The 19,209-nt window shown below is 37.3% G+C and overlaps 1 protein-coding gene across 1 annotated transcript; it reads left to right on the plus strand.

The window, feature by feature from the left end:
- The first annotated feature begins 3,290 nt into the window (after positions 1 to 3,290).
- On the plus strand, positions 3,291 to 4,149 carry LOC126688609 (cysteine-rich repeat secretory protein 38-like). Its single transcript, XM_050383368.1, has one exon. The coding sequence runs from the start codon at positions 3,331 to 3,333 to the stop codon at positions 4,054 to 4,056; it is 726 nt and encodes a 241-aa protein (XP_050239325.1). The 5' UTR covers positions 3,291 to 3,330; the 3' UTR covers positions 4,057 to 4,149.
- The last annotated feature ends 15,060 nt before the right edge of the window (positions 4,150 to 19,209 follow it).

Raw genomic sequence — 19,209 nt, forward strand, 5'->3', positions numbered from 1 at the left:
CATCTACCCTTGCAAAACTTCTACACATACCGAAGTCCCATTTACATACATCTACCCTTGCAAAACTTCTACACATACCGATCTAAAGTCACATTTTCCAATGTCAATGCGTAATTGGATGCTACCTCGTTTTCCAAATAACTATAGAACGCAAAGAGATTCTGACGAGAGGGAATACTATGCCGGATTGCAACAGGAGTGGGACTTTCGCGTGAACGAGTCCAACGCTCTGCACAATGATCTCCTGCAAATCGGAGCGCCTCTTGTCGAGCGTAGCTCGCTCACACTGCCACGACAAAACATGCACCAATATGAGCGTGCAGTGACGAAAATAAAAAAAGAGAACAATCTTATGATACTTCGTAGGTCCAGGTATCATATGCTACAATTGGCGGAGGAGCAAGCCGTTGCAACAAACAGGCAACTCACTCCGGCAGAACGTAACAATGTCCTCAACTACGAGGACTACCTATCAGAATGAATGCCATTGTGGTGTGTGTGTGTGTGTGTTATGTCTATGGTTAAGTTAATAATGTTAGTGTAAGTTATTTTATGTTTTCTGTGTTATGTCGTACGTGCTTATTGAAAAACATCATGTGTGAGAATATTTGACTTTTATGACTTATGTGAGAATAATCTACATTACGAATAACGTGCATGCTTCTCATAATCAATAATAAGGTTTACATAGTACAAATGCAACCATACATATAACACATAGTTAAGCAAAATAGTTCTCCAACAAAATCTAATTACACCACGACACAACACGATTACTCTTCATCTGACATCTCCACGTCTGACTGATAAATGGGATCAGCAAGAAGTGATTGCATGAACTGTGCATGCTCGTACCACCCTTCCTGCACTGACTCTCGAATCTCGACTTGGGTCCGATATCGATTAAGACGTATCTTCATTCGATTATTTTCTTCTCTTATGCGGTTCAATGCTTTACGAAGTTCGTCGATGCTGTCTCTGGGCATTTGTGATGCGAGTCGCCGAGGCACTGGCAACTTAAAACCAACCAACTCATCATAAAACATTTGTTGTTCACGAAATAACCAAGCCCACTCCTGTCTCATGGTATTGTGAACGTAAGCACTATTTCGCAAATTCGGATTGATTGGATAGCTGAACTCATCTTCCAATACCCAACAACGACCCATAGCAGTGAACACATCATGAGGCCTATAGAGTTGTGGGTTGCCAGACCAGACATTGACACTGAATACAATAACACCAAATGATCAACTTAACAGTGTGTATCAACTGTTGCTAAATAATGTAATCCTGCATAGAATGGTACACAACAAAGACATTCATAAACAATAGACATTGTTGGTAATGTCTACACATTGTCTTCAACACTAAATGTTGTTGTAAATGTCTGACCAATGATGATTATGTGCAATACAAAATGTTGCTATAGTAAAGAAATTATTTCATTCTCTTCTCACCAACGTTTACTACAACAAATAACCAAAATCACACCAATGTACTTACTTCACATTCATTCAACCTAAAAAATCAAAATTTAGTACAATATCAAATGAAAATAACATTGCCCTAAAATTGTGATGTGAATTTTTTACCTGAGGTGATACAAATTTCAATTGAGTTTGAAGAAAGCTGCTGTTGATCCGTGGAGGAGTTCCAACACAGTTCAGCAGAAAGTCCTCAGTTCAGCAGAGAGCAAGGCACACTGAGTGGGAGAAGGTGTGCAGAAATTATAAGAGAATAACTCGACTTTACGGATATTAAGTATACTTTATAACTCGATATTCCAGGAATCGAGTTACATTGAAACACTCCACCTGACACAAAGACAGTACGAAATCAGGGTTTATAACAGTATAACTAACTCGATTTTTAAATAATCGAGTTATGTAGAGATTCAAAACAAAAAATGCCAGCAGTGCGGGAAAAACCTGTGTATAACTCGATTATTGGAGTATCGAGTATTTCATATAACTCGATTTTAGGATCATCGAGTTACAAAAGAGGGGCATTTCCCTATTTAGTTTCAGAATGAGGGCACAAAGATGTTTAATTTCCGAAAAAAGGGCATTTGCCCATTTTGGCCGCTAGATGACTAGACTAACTCAATAAAATAGGTGTTTTCTCTCGTTCTCAAGGGAGATAGCATGAACAGCCTTCTTGTTTGACATTCATAGCGAAGACCATAGCATATATAGCATAATCCTTCTTCTTATATATCCCTCTCTCTCTCTTGCCAAAATCGGCGTTTGCCCATTTTGCCAAAACTTTCTAGTAAAATACCCTTATGTCTGAAACTATTTAGAGAAATGCCCCTTTTTTGAAACTCGATTTTCTGAAAATCAAGTTTCAATTTAAAACTCGATTTTTGGACAATCGAGTTAATTATACAAAATTGAAAATTAAAAAAAAAAATTTCTAGAACTTGAATTCCTTGAATTTTTTTTTTTTTTTTTTTTTTTTTTTTTTTTTTTGTGGAACTCAAGTTCCATAAACTCGAGTTCTTTGTATGGAACTTGAGTTCCAGAATTTTTTTTTCCCTAAGTCCACGTTCGCTATAACTCGATTGTCAAAAAATCGAGTTTTACATTTGAAACTTGATTTTTAGAAAATCGAGTTTCAAAATAGGGGTATTTCCCTAAATAATTTCAGAAAAAGAGCATTTTACTGGAAAGTTTATGAGAAAGGGGCAAATGCCCATTTGGCCCCCTCTCTTTCCCCTCTAAACAAATTTTAATGTAATCATGCAACCTTAACTAACTAAATTATCCACTGCTCATGGTTTTGCATGTGCTCAAAATTAAATGAAAAGATTGACTTTAACTAAAACAAGTACTTGAGGATTGAAATTTAACGCAGTCAAAATTAAATGAAGAGATAAAATATCATCAGTAGCCTTTGAATATCATAGATCCATTCAACATGAAAGTTCATCCACAAATTTTTAGTGACCGACAAATCATTAGTGCAAAACACGCACATTAAAATAGTGACATTATTCAACATTTGACTTTAATCCCATTGATCCCTCACGAATTTGAGTTGGTTTCTAGTTTCCTTAGAACTTTCATGAGTTAATTAATATAAAAGCGCCTCCAAAAGATTTTGTGCGAGATTATTGACTCCACTCTCCAGCACGTTCAAAGTCTTAGTGCGATTTTGAGAGGTTTATTAATCAAAAGGATTAGGACTGAGATGAGGTTGCCACTAAGAATAAAGTCAACGCATTTTGAACTACATACTTGGCCAAAACTTGAAAAGTTTCGTCTATATATAGAGTTCTTGCAGAGAATTACACACCCACAAAACCAACCTTCAATTTCATTCAACATGTTGTGCTCAAGATATATTTCTGTCAGCTTTCTATTATTCAGCCTCTCCCTCCATGCAGTCAATTGTGCTGGCCCATTATACCATTTTTGTTTTAGCCAGGAAAACTACACTGCCAATAGCCCTTATGGTACAAACTTAAATGGCTTGCTCAATCTTTTGTCCACCAAAGTTCCTTCAACAGGGTTTGGGCTCGGCTCGACTGGGGAAGGCCAAGATCAAGCAAATGGTTTGGCCCTATGCCGAGGTGATGTCTCAACCACAAACTGTACGACCTGTGTCGTTGATGCAGGCAAAGAGCTTGGTGATCGTTGTCCTTATAAAAAAGGAGCGATAATTTGGTACGATAACTGCCTTTTAAAGTACTCGAACATAGATTTCTTTGGAGAAATCGATAACAAAAACAAGTTCTACATGTGGAACGTCAAAGATGTAGAAAATCCCACTTCATTCAATCCAAAAGTTAAGGATTTGTTAAGCAGCTTATCTAATAAAGCTTATGCCAATCCAAAATTCTATGCTACCGGGGACCTAGAGCTTGATTCATCAAGCAAACTATATGGTTTGGCTCAATGCACCAGGGACCTTTCAGGTCTTGATTGTAAGAAGTGTCTTGATACTGCGATTAGTGAACTTCCCAACTGTTGTGATGGAAAACGAGGTGGGCGAGTTGTTGGTGGCAGTTGTAACGTTAGATATGAACTTTACCCCTTTGTTGATGCCTAGACTGTTATGGTTTCTGATGTTTATGTATCAAACTGTGTAATGATGTTTAAAAGGTAATAAAATTGTCCAATGGGACAACTTCTCTTTGCTTCATCACTTGCATAATTTTGGCCAATAGTAATCATTTGGTTAGATTTTTGGTACTTAGATGATGAAATTTTGCATGGGGCAGGGGTATTGCTAAATATTGTTATTTTAATAAATAAAAAAATGGGCAACTTTTACTGTTTTAAAAATATTTGGCAAAATCCTTTTTAGAATTTTTCTTCAACCTTGGTTGAGTTCTTTTTGTGTAAAGCCACGTGTCAACCACCGGAGGGATGACCTAGCTCGAAACTTGACATTAGCCCAAAGAAGACTGATGGCTATTGATGTAGTCTTGACTCTTAAGCCTACTCAAGAAATAAAACCCAAAGTCTAAGAAATGAAATATGGACAATAAAAGAACTTACTATTTTTTTTAATGGAAGAGTGTTTTTTCTTCTCTCTTTTACAGAATCAAGATGCGCTACTCAGAAACTTGAGTTTTTATTATTATTTTATTTTTAAATTTAAAAGTATGATTCAGCTACTCAAAAAATTTAAGTGTTATATCATAACATAAGTTTCAGTCATAGTTTAGGTTCTCATATCTTCAAGGTATTATCATTCTCATAGAAGATAATAAGTTTTTCAACTTGTTAAAAAAATCAACACTTGCCGCATGACTGAAATCATACATGAAGGTATACAAACTTAGATTAACATTGGTAATAGAATTTTACCTATAAAAAATGAATGGCAGAGAAAATTCTTACTTATACCACTGCAATAAATAGAGGGGAAGGTAGCAAGTTCAATTTTACAGCTTCAATTTGAGTTTCTCTGCTAATGATGGGAGTGTACACTTTTTCATTCAAAGGATGTTGTTAGGACAAGCATGGACTCAATGAGACTATGTTGTTTACTGGTGCTCTAGGTTGCGGGCTTGATTTGACTGGCGGCATTGGTGTTGGTGGTGGTGGTGGTCTACAAAAATGTGATTTTCCAACAATGTACAACATTGGGTACTAAAACTTGGACACACAAGGGCACAAGCCATTTCAATAGCTTTCAAATTTCAATAGCTTTGGCAGAGGTTCATAGACCTAACGGTGAAATCTTTTTTGGACAACCCTCAAGAATGTTTTGTGATGGCCAACTATAATAGATTTTATGGGTAAGTAGGCTAATACATGCTCCTACTTTCTTGTTGCACCAACAATTTCATGCAAATAGAAAGTACACACAATTGGTCATGTTGCCTAATGTACGTGCTATACTGTTACTAACCAATAATCATTGTAGTGTATTTACTTGCTTCATAGTTATGATCATTCATGACATGTTAATGTTATTTTTGAGCGAAAGAGATGTTAATGCTACGGCTAGTCCACCCTCAATTTAATTGGGATTAAGGCTTAATTGAATTAAGTTGAGTTGCTATATGTAGTACAGCCGAAGAGCATAAGTTACAGTACCGGAGTGCATACTTGGACTCACTTGGTTAGAATTTCAGCCGCAACAGGAGTCCCTCTAACCCTCTCTCATCAACTGCATCCCGTGTGCTAAAGATGCTTGGAAAAATAGCAAAAAGCTTAACCAATCACTGCAGAAAAAATCAATCAGCTAATGTTAAATTACCGATGGTGCCAAAAGCTTAAACTATTGAGATATAGTAAATTTATTCATTTAACCACATATTTCTAATACTCCCCCTCACATGTGACATCTTTCAACATTTGCCTTTAATTCCATTGGTCCCTTACTAATTTGAGTTGGTCTTTAGTTTAGAGCTTAGAATTATGGATCATGTAGAGTGTTTCCTTAGCATTTTCATGAGCTAATTAATAAAAGACAAATGCTACTTCTATAACATTTTCACAATTAAATCCTAAGTGAAAAATTGTCATTAATTTTAATCTAAGTTCACCACTGAAATTATTTTTTTACTCACTAGTAATAGCTTACCAACTGTGATTTATTGTGGAAATATTATAGAAGTAACATTTTGTGTGAGATTTACTCCACTCTAGTACATTCAAAGTCGGAGTGCAATTTTGAGTTTTATTAATCAAAAGAATTAGGATTGATGAGGTTGCCACTAAAAAAGTCAGCATTTTCAATTCCATACTTGGCCAAAACTCGAAAAGTTTCGTTTATTTATAGATCAGTTCTTGGAGAGAATTACACACCCACAAAACCAACCTTCAATTTCATTCAACAAGTTGTGCTCAAAATATATTGCTGTCAGCTTTCTATTATTCAGCTTCTCCCTCCATGCAGCCAATTAATTGTGCCGACCCCTTAAATCATCTTTGTTTTAGCCAGGAAAACTACTCTGTCAATAGCCCTATGGTACAAACTTGAATGGCTTTCTCAATCTTTTGTCCATCAAAGTTCCTTCAACAGGGTTTGGGCTTGGCTCAACTGGGCAAGGCCAAGACCAAGCAAATGGTTTAGCCCAATGCCGAGGCAATGTTTCAACTACAAATTGTCAGACCTGTGTTGTTGATGCAGGCAAAGAGCCTGGTAATCGTTGTCCTAATAAAAAAGGAGCAATAATTTGGTACAATAACAGCCTTTTAAAGCACTCGAACATAAATTTCTTCGGACAAATCGATGACAAAAACAAGTTCTACACGTCGAACGCCCAAGATGTAGACGATCCCGTTTCATTCAGTCTAAAAGTTAGGGAGCTGTTAAACAGCTTATCTAATAAAGCTTATGCCGATCCAAAATTCTATGCTACCGAGGACATAGAGCTTGATTCATCGAGCAGTGTATTTGGTTTGGCTCAAGGCACCAGGGACCTCTCGGGTCCTGATTGTAAGACGTGCCTGTTAGTGGCAGTTGTAACGTTAGATACGAACTTTACCCCTTTGTTGATGTCTAGACTATTATGGTTCCTAATGTTTATGAACCAAATGTGTAATGTCATATGTTAAAAACTAAATAAAATTTTCTAATGGGACAACTGTTTGCTTCATCACTTGTATAATTTTGGCCAATAGTAATCGTTTTGTTAGATTTTGGTACTTTGATGATGAAATTTTGCATGGGGCAGTGCCGCAGTGGTTTAAAAAATAAAAAATGGGCAAATTGTTACTGTTTTAAAAATATTTGGCAAAATCCTTTTTTGAGTTATTTTTGTGCAAAGTCATATGTCAGGCTAAAGAAATGGCCTTTCTAGACTCGGGTTTGTTTTTGAGAGTCAAGCTTGAATCTCAACATCGGTCTAAAGAAGACTGATGGCTATTAATGCACTTTTAGGACTCACAGGAAATAAAACTCAAAGTCTAAGAAATGAAATGTGGACAATAAATGGACTTAGATTAACATCTATAATAGAATTTTACCTATAAAAAAAGAATGGCAGAGAAATAGCACTGCAATAAATAAGGGGAAGGTAGCAATTTCAATTTGATTTTCTCTGCTAATGATGGGAGTGCACACTTTTTCATCTAAAGGATGTTGCTAGGACAAGCATGGACTCAGTGAGACTATGTTGTGTGTTGGTGCCCTTGGTTGTGGGCTTGATGGGACTGCCAGCATTGGTGTGGGTGGTGGTGGTCTACAAAGATGTGATTTTCCAATAATGTACAACATTGGGTATGCTAAGACTTAGACACAGGAGGCACTTCAATAACTTTGGGAGAGGTTCATAAACCCAACAGTGAAACCTTTTTTGGACAACCTTCAAAGAATGTTTGGTGATGGCCAACTATAATAGATTTTATCGGTAAGTAGGCTAGTACATGCTCTTACTTTCTTGTTGCATCAACGATTTCATGCAAATAGAAAGTTAACACAATTAGTCATATGGCCTAATTTGCTATACCGTTATTAACCTATAATCATTGTAGTGTATTTGCTTGCTATATAGTTACGATCATTCATGACATGTTAATGTTACTTTTGAGCGAAAAAGACCCTCAATTTAATGGGGATTAAGGCTTATTAAAATTAAGTTGAGTAGCTATATGCTAGTGCAGCTGAATTCAGCCACAACAGCGAGTCCCTCTAACCCTCTTTCACTAGTTGCATCTCGTGTGCTAGAGATGCTTGGAAACACAACAAAAAGCTTAACCGACCTCTGCAAAAAATCAGTCAGCTAACGGACATATAGATAGACATTGGTCATCATAAATAACATATCATTAATCAAAGGCGAAAATACCATTTTAGTACTTACATTTTGGGTTACTATTAAGTTGGTTCCTACATTTTGGTTGCAGTCAATTTGGTCATTGCCGTCAACTCACCAAAAGAAATTGACTACAACTTGAAAATAATGGGGACCAAATTGATTGATACCAAAATATATGAACCAAATTCATGACCATGATCTCAAAATATAAGGACCAAAATAGGAGTTTTGCCTTAATAAAAACAACTTAGAAACAATCTTTTTATACTAAATAATAAAGGCTAAAAGAATACTAAAGATCAAATTAATTAATAATAACTCTAAACTATGTCCCATTCTAGATGCATGATTATAGTGAGTTTTGGTGATGAAAAGTTAAGTTCACACGTTGGGAAAAATTGAGAAACCAAAGAAAAAAAAACACAGATTTTTTAGGTCAGAGAAACCAAAGAAAAATTTTAGATTAAAAGGCCACATGTATATCAATTGACGTAGGCCTCATGTATTTAGAACTCTATATCTATATTAACCTTAATTAGAACTAAATACTAAATTTTGGAGTTTATCCAAAGAATAAAAAAGTGACGGAAAAAAATAGTTAAAAAAAAGGAGTCCATGAGATGTTAAATTAGAAAGGATATAGATGAACAATTTTAGTTTTTGCTATTCAAATTGATTGGTCTCTCTTAGTTATAGTTGTTGTATGCCACCAACTAACTAAATTAAAATTTTTTTTTTAAAGAAATTTAATAAATTTTCTGTAATTTAGTGTAACCACTTGGCGAATTTATATATATATATATATATATATATATAACGTTAATCATAACTCTATATTAAATTTTGGAGTTTATCCAAAGAATAAAAAAGTGAAGGAAAAAAATAGTTTAAAAAAAAGGAGTCTATGAGACATTAAATTAGAAAAGATAGGGATGAACAATTTTAGTATATCAATTAACGTAAGCCTCATGTATTTACAAGGGTGAAGCCAAGAATTTTTGTTTGGGGGGCCAAGTTGCGACACTAATATATTTATCAAGACAAGCCTTACACACATACACACACACACACACACATATATATATATATATATATAGATGCACTTTTTTATTTGATAAGTTATATATATACACACACCCAACAAAAAAAAAAAGAGCTTAGTATTTTCAATCAAAATTATTTTTGATGGCGATTTTTTATAAAATAAAATTCATTTTTTCCATTTTCATAGTGAAATTCTTAAAAGTTTCATTTTAATTACAAATTATCAAATTTTATACTAAAGTAAGTAAAAAATCTTTCAGTTGAACTAATGAAATTTTCAAAAACATGAATGATCTAAAACTTGGAGGAATAAGTTAGGCTCCAAACATATTTAAAGTTACATTGCTCTAACCCATTGTGTGCCAACTAAAGACACATTTCATGTGTAGTTTTAGTGACAATTTTTTTTAATGAGTTAATGACTTGTTAATTGCCACATAACAAGTTGAAAAAGATAGATTCAAACATGTTTGATACCAAACTTTGTCAAATATTTAACAGATATAAGAGCACATTTTATAATAAAAAATAGAATTGCGAAAAATAAAGTTATATAACTATAACTATTAGACCAATTAATTTTTTTTAAGAGCATTATTGGACTAATTCAAATATTTGGGAGGGCCAACTCTTATGTTTGTAGACTAAATTTTGAAAACATTAAAATAATTGTATATATATTTTAAAATTTTTCAAAATTACCCCGGTGTATTTAGAATTCTATATCTATATTAATGTTAATCAGAACTCTATACTAAATTTTGGAGTTTATCCAATGAATAAAAAAGCGAAGGAAAAAAATAGTTAAAAAAAAAAGGAGTCCATGGGATGTTAAATTAAAAAGGATATAGATGAACAATTTTAGTTTTTGCTATTCAAATTGATTGGTCTCTCTTAGGTATAGTTGTTGTATGCCACCAACTAACTAAATTTAATATTTTTTAAAATAAATTTAATAAATTTTCTGCAATTTGGTACAACCACTTAGTGTAACCATAGCTTCTAAGCCAAACTTTTATTATATAGTATACTAGCCGCTAACCCGTGCGATATACGAGATAGTTAAATAAAAGTTAAAAGTATTTATTTTGCTTAAAGGTCTATGACTTGACTTTAAAAAATGTATAACTTTAAAATTAATAAAAAAAAGTAATTTTTTGTTCAATATAATGGTTTAGAAAAATTCATTTTCTTTCATATTATTGGTTCTACATAACACATCCCGGTATGAACTATTTTATGGTGATGACTTCACACAATACTTAACTGCAATTAAATCTACTATCCACCACCAATCTAATCTATGTTATCTTGATAGTAGATCTACAAATTGCATTCTAATATCCTCCATCATTTAGAAGGTAACTGAAGTAATGATTGTATGTAATGTATAAATTTTATTCTTTTACAATACAAAATTAGTAAAATAAATAAAACCAAATCTAATGTTCTAGAAATTTTTTGAAATAGAATTTTAAATTTCTTAAAACTTAGTTAATAGGGTTTCTATTTTACCTAAAAGTGAACCATCACAACTAATGAGAATTTAACCATTTTTTGCAAAGAAAAGATAACCATATGCCCAATTTTTATTTTATAGCATAGGATGTTACAGTTAGATCCGTACCATGTATAATACGTCCATTATGATAGTTCCAAATAATATCCTAATACGTATTGTAGGGACACGTTCCGCGACGAACCGCAGTAGAGTTGGGTTCGCACGTGAATAGGCCCAAACAATATCATTTGTAGAGAGTGGATTCGAAAGGCTAGGCCTTAGTTACCCAGTGGTGGTTCTGGTGGTGTTCATAGGTGATTTAAGCGTTTTCACCCTTGGGGCCTCCTTTTTTCCCCTTTTGAGGTAGACTGGGAGACCCCCTTTATATTACTTATTTTTTCTTTTATACTAGTCTGCACTCATTTTCCTTCGTCCACGTGTAGGGTCGACATTTCCAAGACTGATACTTGTCCTGTCAATCCCAACCCAAAGTTGTTGGGAGTGGTTCATAAAGTTAATGGATAAGGCTCTGTTAGGCGCAGAGATATGCATGGGGAAGATGGTAAAGGAAGCCTTTCCTAGATATTTTAGATTTCCCTTCAAGCATGTCCCTTTACCTTTTTGCCCCTGTTCTTGGTGGATCTTTGGGTCAGCCGAGGACTGCACTGTCCTCGGCTGCTTCTCCGGGCCAATTGGGCCTTACTATTCTTGAGCTCGGGCCATGACCTTTTTCGGCTTAGGCCTTTGAACTCTCCATCAGCAAGTGGGCCTGGCCCATCAATTATTGGACCCCACAATAGCCCCTCAAAACCCTGCTGTCCGACATCATGGTTGGAGAGGGGGGTTTTGGTAATGCCGAGCCTTCATTATGGCTCATTTAATTCATCCCTTGACTGGTGCTGGCGACTCTTCACCTGCCCAGGGAATGTACCGGCCTACAAGACGTTTCCCTTGATTTGCGCACGACGCGTTTATGCCGTTTGGTTATCTGAAGCGCGCCTTTAATGTCTTCCCTTTACGAGGCCTCCCAGATTCAACGGTTTTTGATGGCGTGGGGGAACTAAACAGACGCATTCGTGTTTGCAGATTTCCTTGGAGATCTGAACGTATTATGCTCTCTTTTCCTCGTCCCCTATATAAAGGGAGAAGACAAAAGCTTACTTTCTCATACCTGAGTCCCTCAGATTCCTCCCAGAGTCCACCTCTTCTCTCTGGTTATACCTTATTTGATAGAAAATTCACCACAGTAGTCAGCCATGAATAAACCACTTCACTCCCAAAAACACCATGTCCCAATAAAGCTCGAGATGGCTCGGTCAGGGCAAGGATGGCGGAGACTCAAGATTCGTCTCCTCTTCCTTTTAGCCAAAATCCGAAGCAGGGACTCGTCACATCTCACTTTCGGTGTGACCGAGTCAAAGACATCCATTATCACCACCCTCCGCTCTGTCATGAGCATATCTAACATGGCTCCAGTGTGTTAGGAGTCAGGACTGGGGCAGGGACTAAGTGCCCCTGCTTCTTCCTCTCTTCGTTCACTAGCGCCTCCTTCTGCCTCTCTTTCTTCTTCTTTCCACCACTAGATCCATCCTGGTGCTTTTCCTTCTCCCTCTTTTGCTCATTTTTCTTTCTTTTCATTTCTTCCCTCTTCTTCTCCTCCTTCTTTTACTCATGTCCTCCATCTTCCTCATTCATCTCCTCTATCTTCTGCTCATGTCCTCCATCTTCTTCTTCCTTTGCGCTCCTTGATGACAAGAGCTTGCTGAAGTGCTTCCATGTGTTCCAATTCTTCTTCCTTCTCCTTCATCTTTTTCTAAAGAAGGTTCTTCTCCTGATATGAGCAGTACTGAGACAGAGATTGGAGAGACTTTGAAGGCAAGTTTAAAAGACACTTGACCGTTTACTTATCTGTATTGCGGATGCTATTGTTGCTTTGGCAGTTCATCTTTTGTATAGGCTTGTTTAAGCCCTTCTTTGTACGTTGTAATAATTTTTCACATTAATAAAAGTTTCTGTTACCTTATTTCGCATGTTATATTTTTATGTTTTTACAAGTTTACACACGCTGCTCGGCACCGTAATATAGCATTTGAATCAATGATAACTAAGACTAAAATGTTTGCTAATAAAAACGTGTCACCATAACTTTAAATAAATTATTTAACATAGCAAAGCCGACCAGTGAGGAACGAAACTCACCTTAAAATTAGCCAAGATGAGGACTAAGTGCTCGATACGGTGTAGGAAGTAACTACCCGAGGACATGTCACTCGCCAAATGGACAGTTTCCTTAAGTTAATGAAAGTTGGGTCGTTTCGCCATCTTCTTAACACACTGGCTTTAACCTTTTACAGTATTTGAGCCGAGAACCTTCCCCATTCGAGTAGTCGGTTTCCCAAAAGGCTTGAGTCCGAGGACTTCGTAATGCCTGGGTTCTGTCTAAAACTTAGATTTTTTCTCAGTACTTGGTTTCCCCATAGGCTTGAGTCCGAGGACCATGCAAGTCCTAGGTTCTGTTCAAAACTTAGGTTTTTCTCAGTACTTGGTTTCCCCATAGGCTTGAGTCCGAGGACCATGCAAATCCTAGGTTCTGTCCAAAACTTTTTGAGCTCAGTTTCTCCCTTTCCTCATGTATTTCACGAGGTGCCGAGCAGGAAGTTGACCTCGGCAACGGTTGTTCCTCGGCGTGGGCCATTGCCCCTGGGCCTCCATGCAGAACAGGCCTAGGCCGCGAATTCACTTGGCCCACAACTTAAAGGGTATTTATGTAGTTTCTGGTTACGTAGTACTTTTTGGCTTCCCAATGTTCAAGGTGCACCTTCCAGAGACTCCTTTAATCCCTTGGTTGCAGGTGGCGTTGGAGATTGAGCCTAAGCCATCTTGTCTGTAGTGTTCCTTGGGACGATGCGTGAATTAAATGCCACCACCTCATCTCTTTAAATAAATAGGAGAGAAAATTACTTCACTTTCGCACCAATTCTTTAGTTTTCTCCAAAACCACAGCTCCTATACTCAGTGCTGTCCTCCCTTAGCACAACATGTTTGAGGCGAAGGTTGGGAAGAAGGAACTCTCTCCGCCACGGAAGCGCCGTGCCCTCATGAGACTCAAAATAGTGAGGTATGGGCACAGGAAGCATAGGTTCAAGAGAATACTCCATTTCGATCGAGGGGAAAATATGTCTCTCCCTCTTTTAGTCAAAATCCGAAGCAGGTTCTGTTCATGCCAGAATTTTGGTGTGTCAGAAGAAAGATTCTTCGCCATCAGCGCCTCTGCCTTGTGGCGGGCAAATATTTAGAGAAAGCCCCTCAACTTCCAACTCCCTGCACTTTTCCTTCAGCGGTGTCAGGCTCAAGTTGGGTCTCTTTTGCTGTTTGAGTTGTGGGCATGTGAAAGCATTGAGGAAGATCAAGGTCTTGGAACTGTAGCCAATCTCTCCTCTGACCTACTTCCTCGGCTTTATCTTATTCTCTTGTATCTTCCTTTCTTTTTGGTTATGTAGTGAGCTTTGACACAAACTGATTCCAGCTTTTCATTGTACGCTGTACTATTTCTTTGTTTTAGTAAAACAAAATGGAAATTACTTTACTTGTTTTGAATACTGTTCCTTTGATAACACTACTTTGTGAATGTGTGTGCTCCATGTGTGTGTTTCTCCTCTGCGGTATTTAAAGCAAGGATTCTTGAAACACAATCCAACTAAGTCTAATTTACCAATACTATCAAGCATAATAACAATAACTCATAGTAAGTTAAACTCAGGAAACTAACCGAGATAACGGTTGAACGTTCTGTAATAAGCGCGAGAATACTGTCTGAGAACGACAAATTCTAAATAATTCATCCAAGGGAGTGACCGAGCATTGCATGACTTCAATTATGCTTTTGGAAACACGTTACTCCATCCCGTACTGGTCTCTTTAGTGTTGAGGATCCGAGGGCAAACTAGAGAATCCATGTAACGTAGTTTTTTTTTTTTTCCTTTTAAGTAGTTGGTTTCCCCAGAGGCTTGGGTCCGAGGACCATACAAGGCCTTGGTTCTGTCCAAAACTTGTATCGTCTTTGTAAGTAGTTGGTTTCCCCAGAAGCTTGGGTCCGAGGACCATACAAGACCTTGGTTCTGTCCACAACTTGTATTGTCTTTTTAAGTTGTTGGTTTCCCCAGAGGCTTGGGTCCGAGGACCATACAAGGCCTTGGTTCTGTCCAAAACTTGTATCGTCTTTGTAAGTAGTTGGTTTCCCCAGAGGCTTGGGTCCGAGGACCATACAAGGCCTTGGTTCTGTCCAAAACTTGTATTGTCTTTTTAAGTTGTTGGTTTCCCCAGAGGCTTGGGTCCGAGGACCATACAAGGCCTTGGTTCTGTCCAAAACTTGTATTCTCTTTTTAAGTAGTTGGTTTCCCCAGAGGCTTGGGTCCGAGGACCATACAAGGCCTTGGTTCTGTCCAAAACTTGTATCGTCTTTGTAAGTAGTTGGTTTCCCCAGAGGCTTGGGTCCAAGGACAATACAAGGCCTTGGTTCTGTCCAAAACTTGTATTGTCTTTTTAAGTTGTTGGTTTCCCCAAAGGCTTGGGTCCGAGGACCATACAAGGCCTTGGTTCTGTCCAAAACTTGTATTGTCTTTTTAAGTTGTTGGTTTCCCCAGAGGCTTGGATCCGAGGACCATACAAGACCTTGGTTCTGTCCAAAACTTGTATCGTCTTTTTAAGTTGTTGGTTTCCCCAGAGGCCTGGGTCCGAGGACCATACAAGGCCTTGGTTCTGTCCAAAACTTGTATCGTCTTTTTAAGTTGTTGGTTTCCCCAGAGGCTTGGGTCCGAGGACCATACAAGGCCTTGGTTCTGTCCAAAACTTGTATCGTCTTTTTAAGTTGTTGGTTTCCCCAGAGGCTGGGGTCCGAGGACCATACAAGGCCTTGGTTCTGTCCAAAACTTGTATTGTCTTTTTAAGTTGTTGGTTTCCCCAGAGGCTTGGGTCCGAGGACCATACAAGGCCTTGGTTCTGTCCAAAACTTGTATTGTCTTTTTAAGTTGTTGGTTTCCCCAGAGGCTTGGGTCCGAGGACCATACAAGGCCTTGGTTCTGTCCAAAACTTGTATCGTCTTTTTAAGTTGTTGGTTTCCCCAGAGGCTTGGGTCCGAGGACCATACAAGGCCTTGGTTCTGTCCAAAACTTGTATTGTCTTTTTAAGTTGTTGGTTTCCCCAGAGGCTTGGGTCCGAGGACCATACAAGGCCTTGGTTCTGTCCAAAACTTGTATTGTCTTTTTAAGTAGTTGGTTTCCCCAGAGGCTTGGGTCCGAGGACCATACAAGGCCTTGGTTCTGTCCAAAACTTGTTTTCTTCTTTATTTATTTATCTTCCGAAGGTTTAGCTCCTCGAACAAGGTGGGGGAAGCTAGCCTGATGTTTGAAGCCCCTAGACTTGCCCATGTCATTGACACCGTGAAACGTAGCCCCTAATGGGAACTTATGTTGGAATAGCAACAATGTGTCGCCGGTGATAAAGGCATCCTCATAGTCCCTCGTTCGACAGAAGCTCAACTTCACCACCGCTCGAGCTAACGCGCAAGCCTTCCCCACAGACGGCGCCAATTGTAGGGACACGTTCCGCGACGAACCGCAGTAGAGTTGGGTTCGCACGTGAATAGGTCCAAACAATATCATTTGTAGAGAGTGGATTCGAAAGGCTAGGCCTTAGTTACCCAGTGGTGGTTCTGGTGGTGTTCATAGGTGATTTAAGCGTTTTCACCCTTGGGGCCTCCTTTTTTCCCCTTTTGAGGTAGACTGGGAGACCCCCTTTATATTACTTATTTTTTCTTTTATACTAGTCTGCACTCATTTTCCTTCGTCCACGTGTAGGGTCGACATTTCCAAGACTGATACTTGTCCTGTCAATCCCAACCCAAAGTTGTTGGGAGTGGTTCATAAAGTTAATGGATAAGGCTCTGTTAGGCGCAGAGATATGCATGGGGAAGATGGTAAAGGAAGTCTTTCCTAGATATTTTAGATTTCCCTTCAAGCATGTCCCTTTACCTTTTTGCCCCTGTTCTTGGTGGATCTTTGGGTCAGCCGAGGACTGCACTGTCCTCGGCTGCTTCTCCGGGCCAATTGGGCCTTACTATTCTTGAGCTCGGGCCATGACCTTTTTCGGCTTAGGCCTTTGAACTCTCCATCAGCAAGTGGGCCTGGCCCATCAATTATTGGACCCCACACGTATCTACATGAGTTTTCTTTTTTAATAATGCCATAAAAGATGGAGTTTAATCGAAATCATTTAAGATCCAACATATCCAATAATTTGTTTTAAAAAAAATGTAATTTCAAAAGTCTTTTAATTGTAAATTTTTTTAATCATAAAAGGGACTCTATCTAAACTCTAAAGAAAAGCATTCAAAATGACCACATCATTGATACCATATCATGATGGTTGCAAATATCAATATTATTATTCATGATTAATAGATGAACAATGAAATTGTGAATTAACAATTTAACAAATCAAATACCAAGTTTAAACAACAACAACACATATACAGAAGACTCCAAATATTGGAACATACTTCTTCTGCCATTTTCATTATTCAATCTAAACCAGAGTTTCAAAGATAATTCCAATTCAATTAAACCCAATACATACAAACACATGAACCTAAAGAATTCCAAAAATAAAAACAACAATCTCCAAAAGCCTTTGCCTAATATAGTCACTATTTATTTATTTTTTCAGATTTTGTGTTCTTTAGTTCTTTTTCCTTTTATGTTTCATCAAACTTTTTCTAATTGACCAAAATATCTTCATATATGTCAACATTAAACCTGATAGGAAAACTTTACATACCTTTTGTTTTGAAGCTGGCGCTCCAAGAACCAAAATCAATGCAAGAGACTGTACAACAAAGTGGCATTGGAAGAATACTCACAAAAAAAAAAAAAAATTTTAAATATAATATAGGAATGAAAAGCCGAGCTGAAATTGTAACAAATAATCCCTAAAAAATAACTATTTATAATATAATATAGGGTTATGGATTCCTAATCAAATTTGGTTAGGGTTATGGATTCCTAATCAAATTTGATTATATAATTTTTTTTAAAGGATGAATATGATGGTAGAGTCCATTTGATATAAAATTTAAATCCAATGGAAATTAAAAAAGATATATATTTGTTGAGTCTCATTTGATATAATTATAGAGTTTAAATCCTATTGAAATTATAATTTCTAATCAACGTTAATATTTAAAAAAAAAAAAAGAGAAAGAAAACGTGTGTGGTGGGCCTTTTTGCACTATTGGGCCTCAATCCCTTCTGATGCACTGCGGCCTGTTAGTTTGAGGTAAGAGAGTTGGGACTGGCCTTACTGAGGCAACAATTCAGGCCAAGTTGTGCACTAGTTGAGCTAACTCGATGTAGATGCGTCTTGGCATGAGTGCTATGGGCTGAGGGTATGGGGTGGTCACAGTAGGAATAACTGTAACATGTGTTATGGCAGGAATACAGTACAGTAGGATAACTACAATACTAAACGAAATGAATAAAACTAATATTGAGAAGATAGTTATCAATGTTATGGCAGAATAATATAGCAAATAGAAATAACGCTTTAGTATAAAAAAGTAAATAACTCAATAGCTGAACAATGGGCGAATCACCCAATAAATACGACCAATAAAAAAATAAAAATAAAAAGCTTGTCTGTTGGATGATAGGCCAAACTTTTCAGCAAAAGCAGACCTAAGAAGGGAACCAATCTCCAATGCGGGTAACCTTAAGAAAGACTCCTACCATAGAAGTTACACACTTTGGAGAAAATAGCCTAAATGGTTTGAGCTTCGGTTCTCAATCTTTAGAGAGTGGATTTGTCAAGAGGGAAAGAAAAGGTGGTCTATTGATGCATGCCTCTATTCCTACCGTTCACTTTCCCTTTTTGGTTTTCTTTCCTATCTTTCTTTCTCGTGTATTCTTTTGTTCCTTCTTTTTCGTATTCTTTCTTTTCTACCTCCTCTGTCCATCCGCTTTCATTGTTCATGGCTACTCCTTTTTATACCATCTATCATTGTGGGATTTACCCTTTGTTGAGGGGAAATTTTGATGTTCCCAAATAGAATATGGGGTAGCCAAGCCGAAACTCGACGATGGACCCTTGAAATAAAGCCCAAAGGCTTTCGGTGTTGCATAAGTCCACTCAAGCAAGAGATAGAGGTTGCATCCTAACAAGAAGACAACAATAAAGCACAATAAATACGTTACTGTTGTTAGTTTGTTATATTATTAGTCCTTTTACAGCATCATAGTTCAAATCAGTCTTCTAGCGGTACGATATTATCTCCAGCGATCAGCGGTAGGGTAATTATAGGTTAATAAGTGTGTTTACATGGTAAAAATCATATGTTTTCCTTATTATTATTAAGTCAACATAAGGGAAAACTTCCATAATATCCAGA

This window comes from Quercus robur, chromosome 1 (genome assembly GCF_932294415.1).
Source record: "Quercus robur chromosome 1, dhQueRobu3.1, whole genome shotgun sequence".
In the NCBI taxonomy this organism is placed as follows: domain Eukaryota; kingdom Viridiplantae; phylum Streptophyta; class Magnoliopsida; order Fagales; family Fagaceae; genus Quercus; species Quercus robur.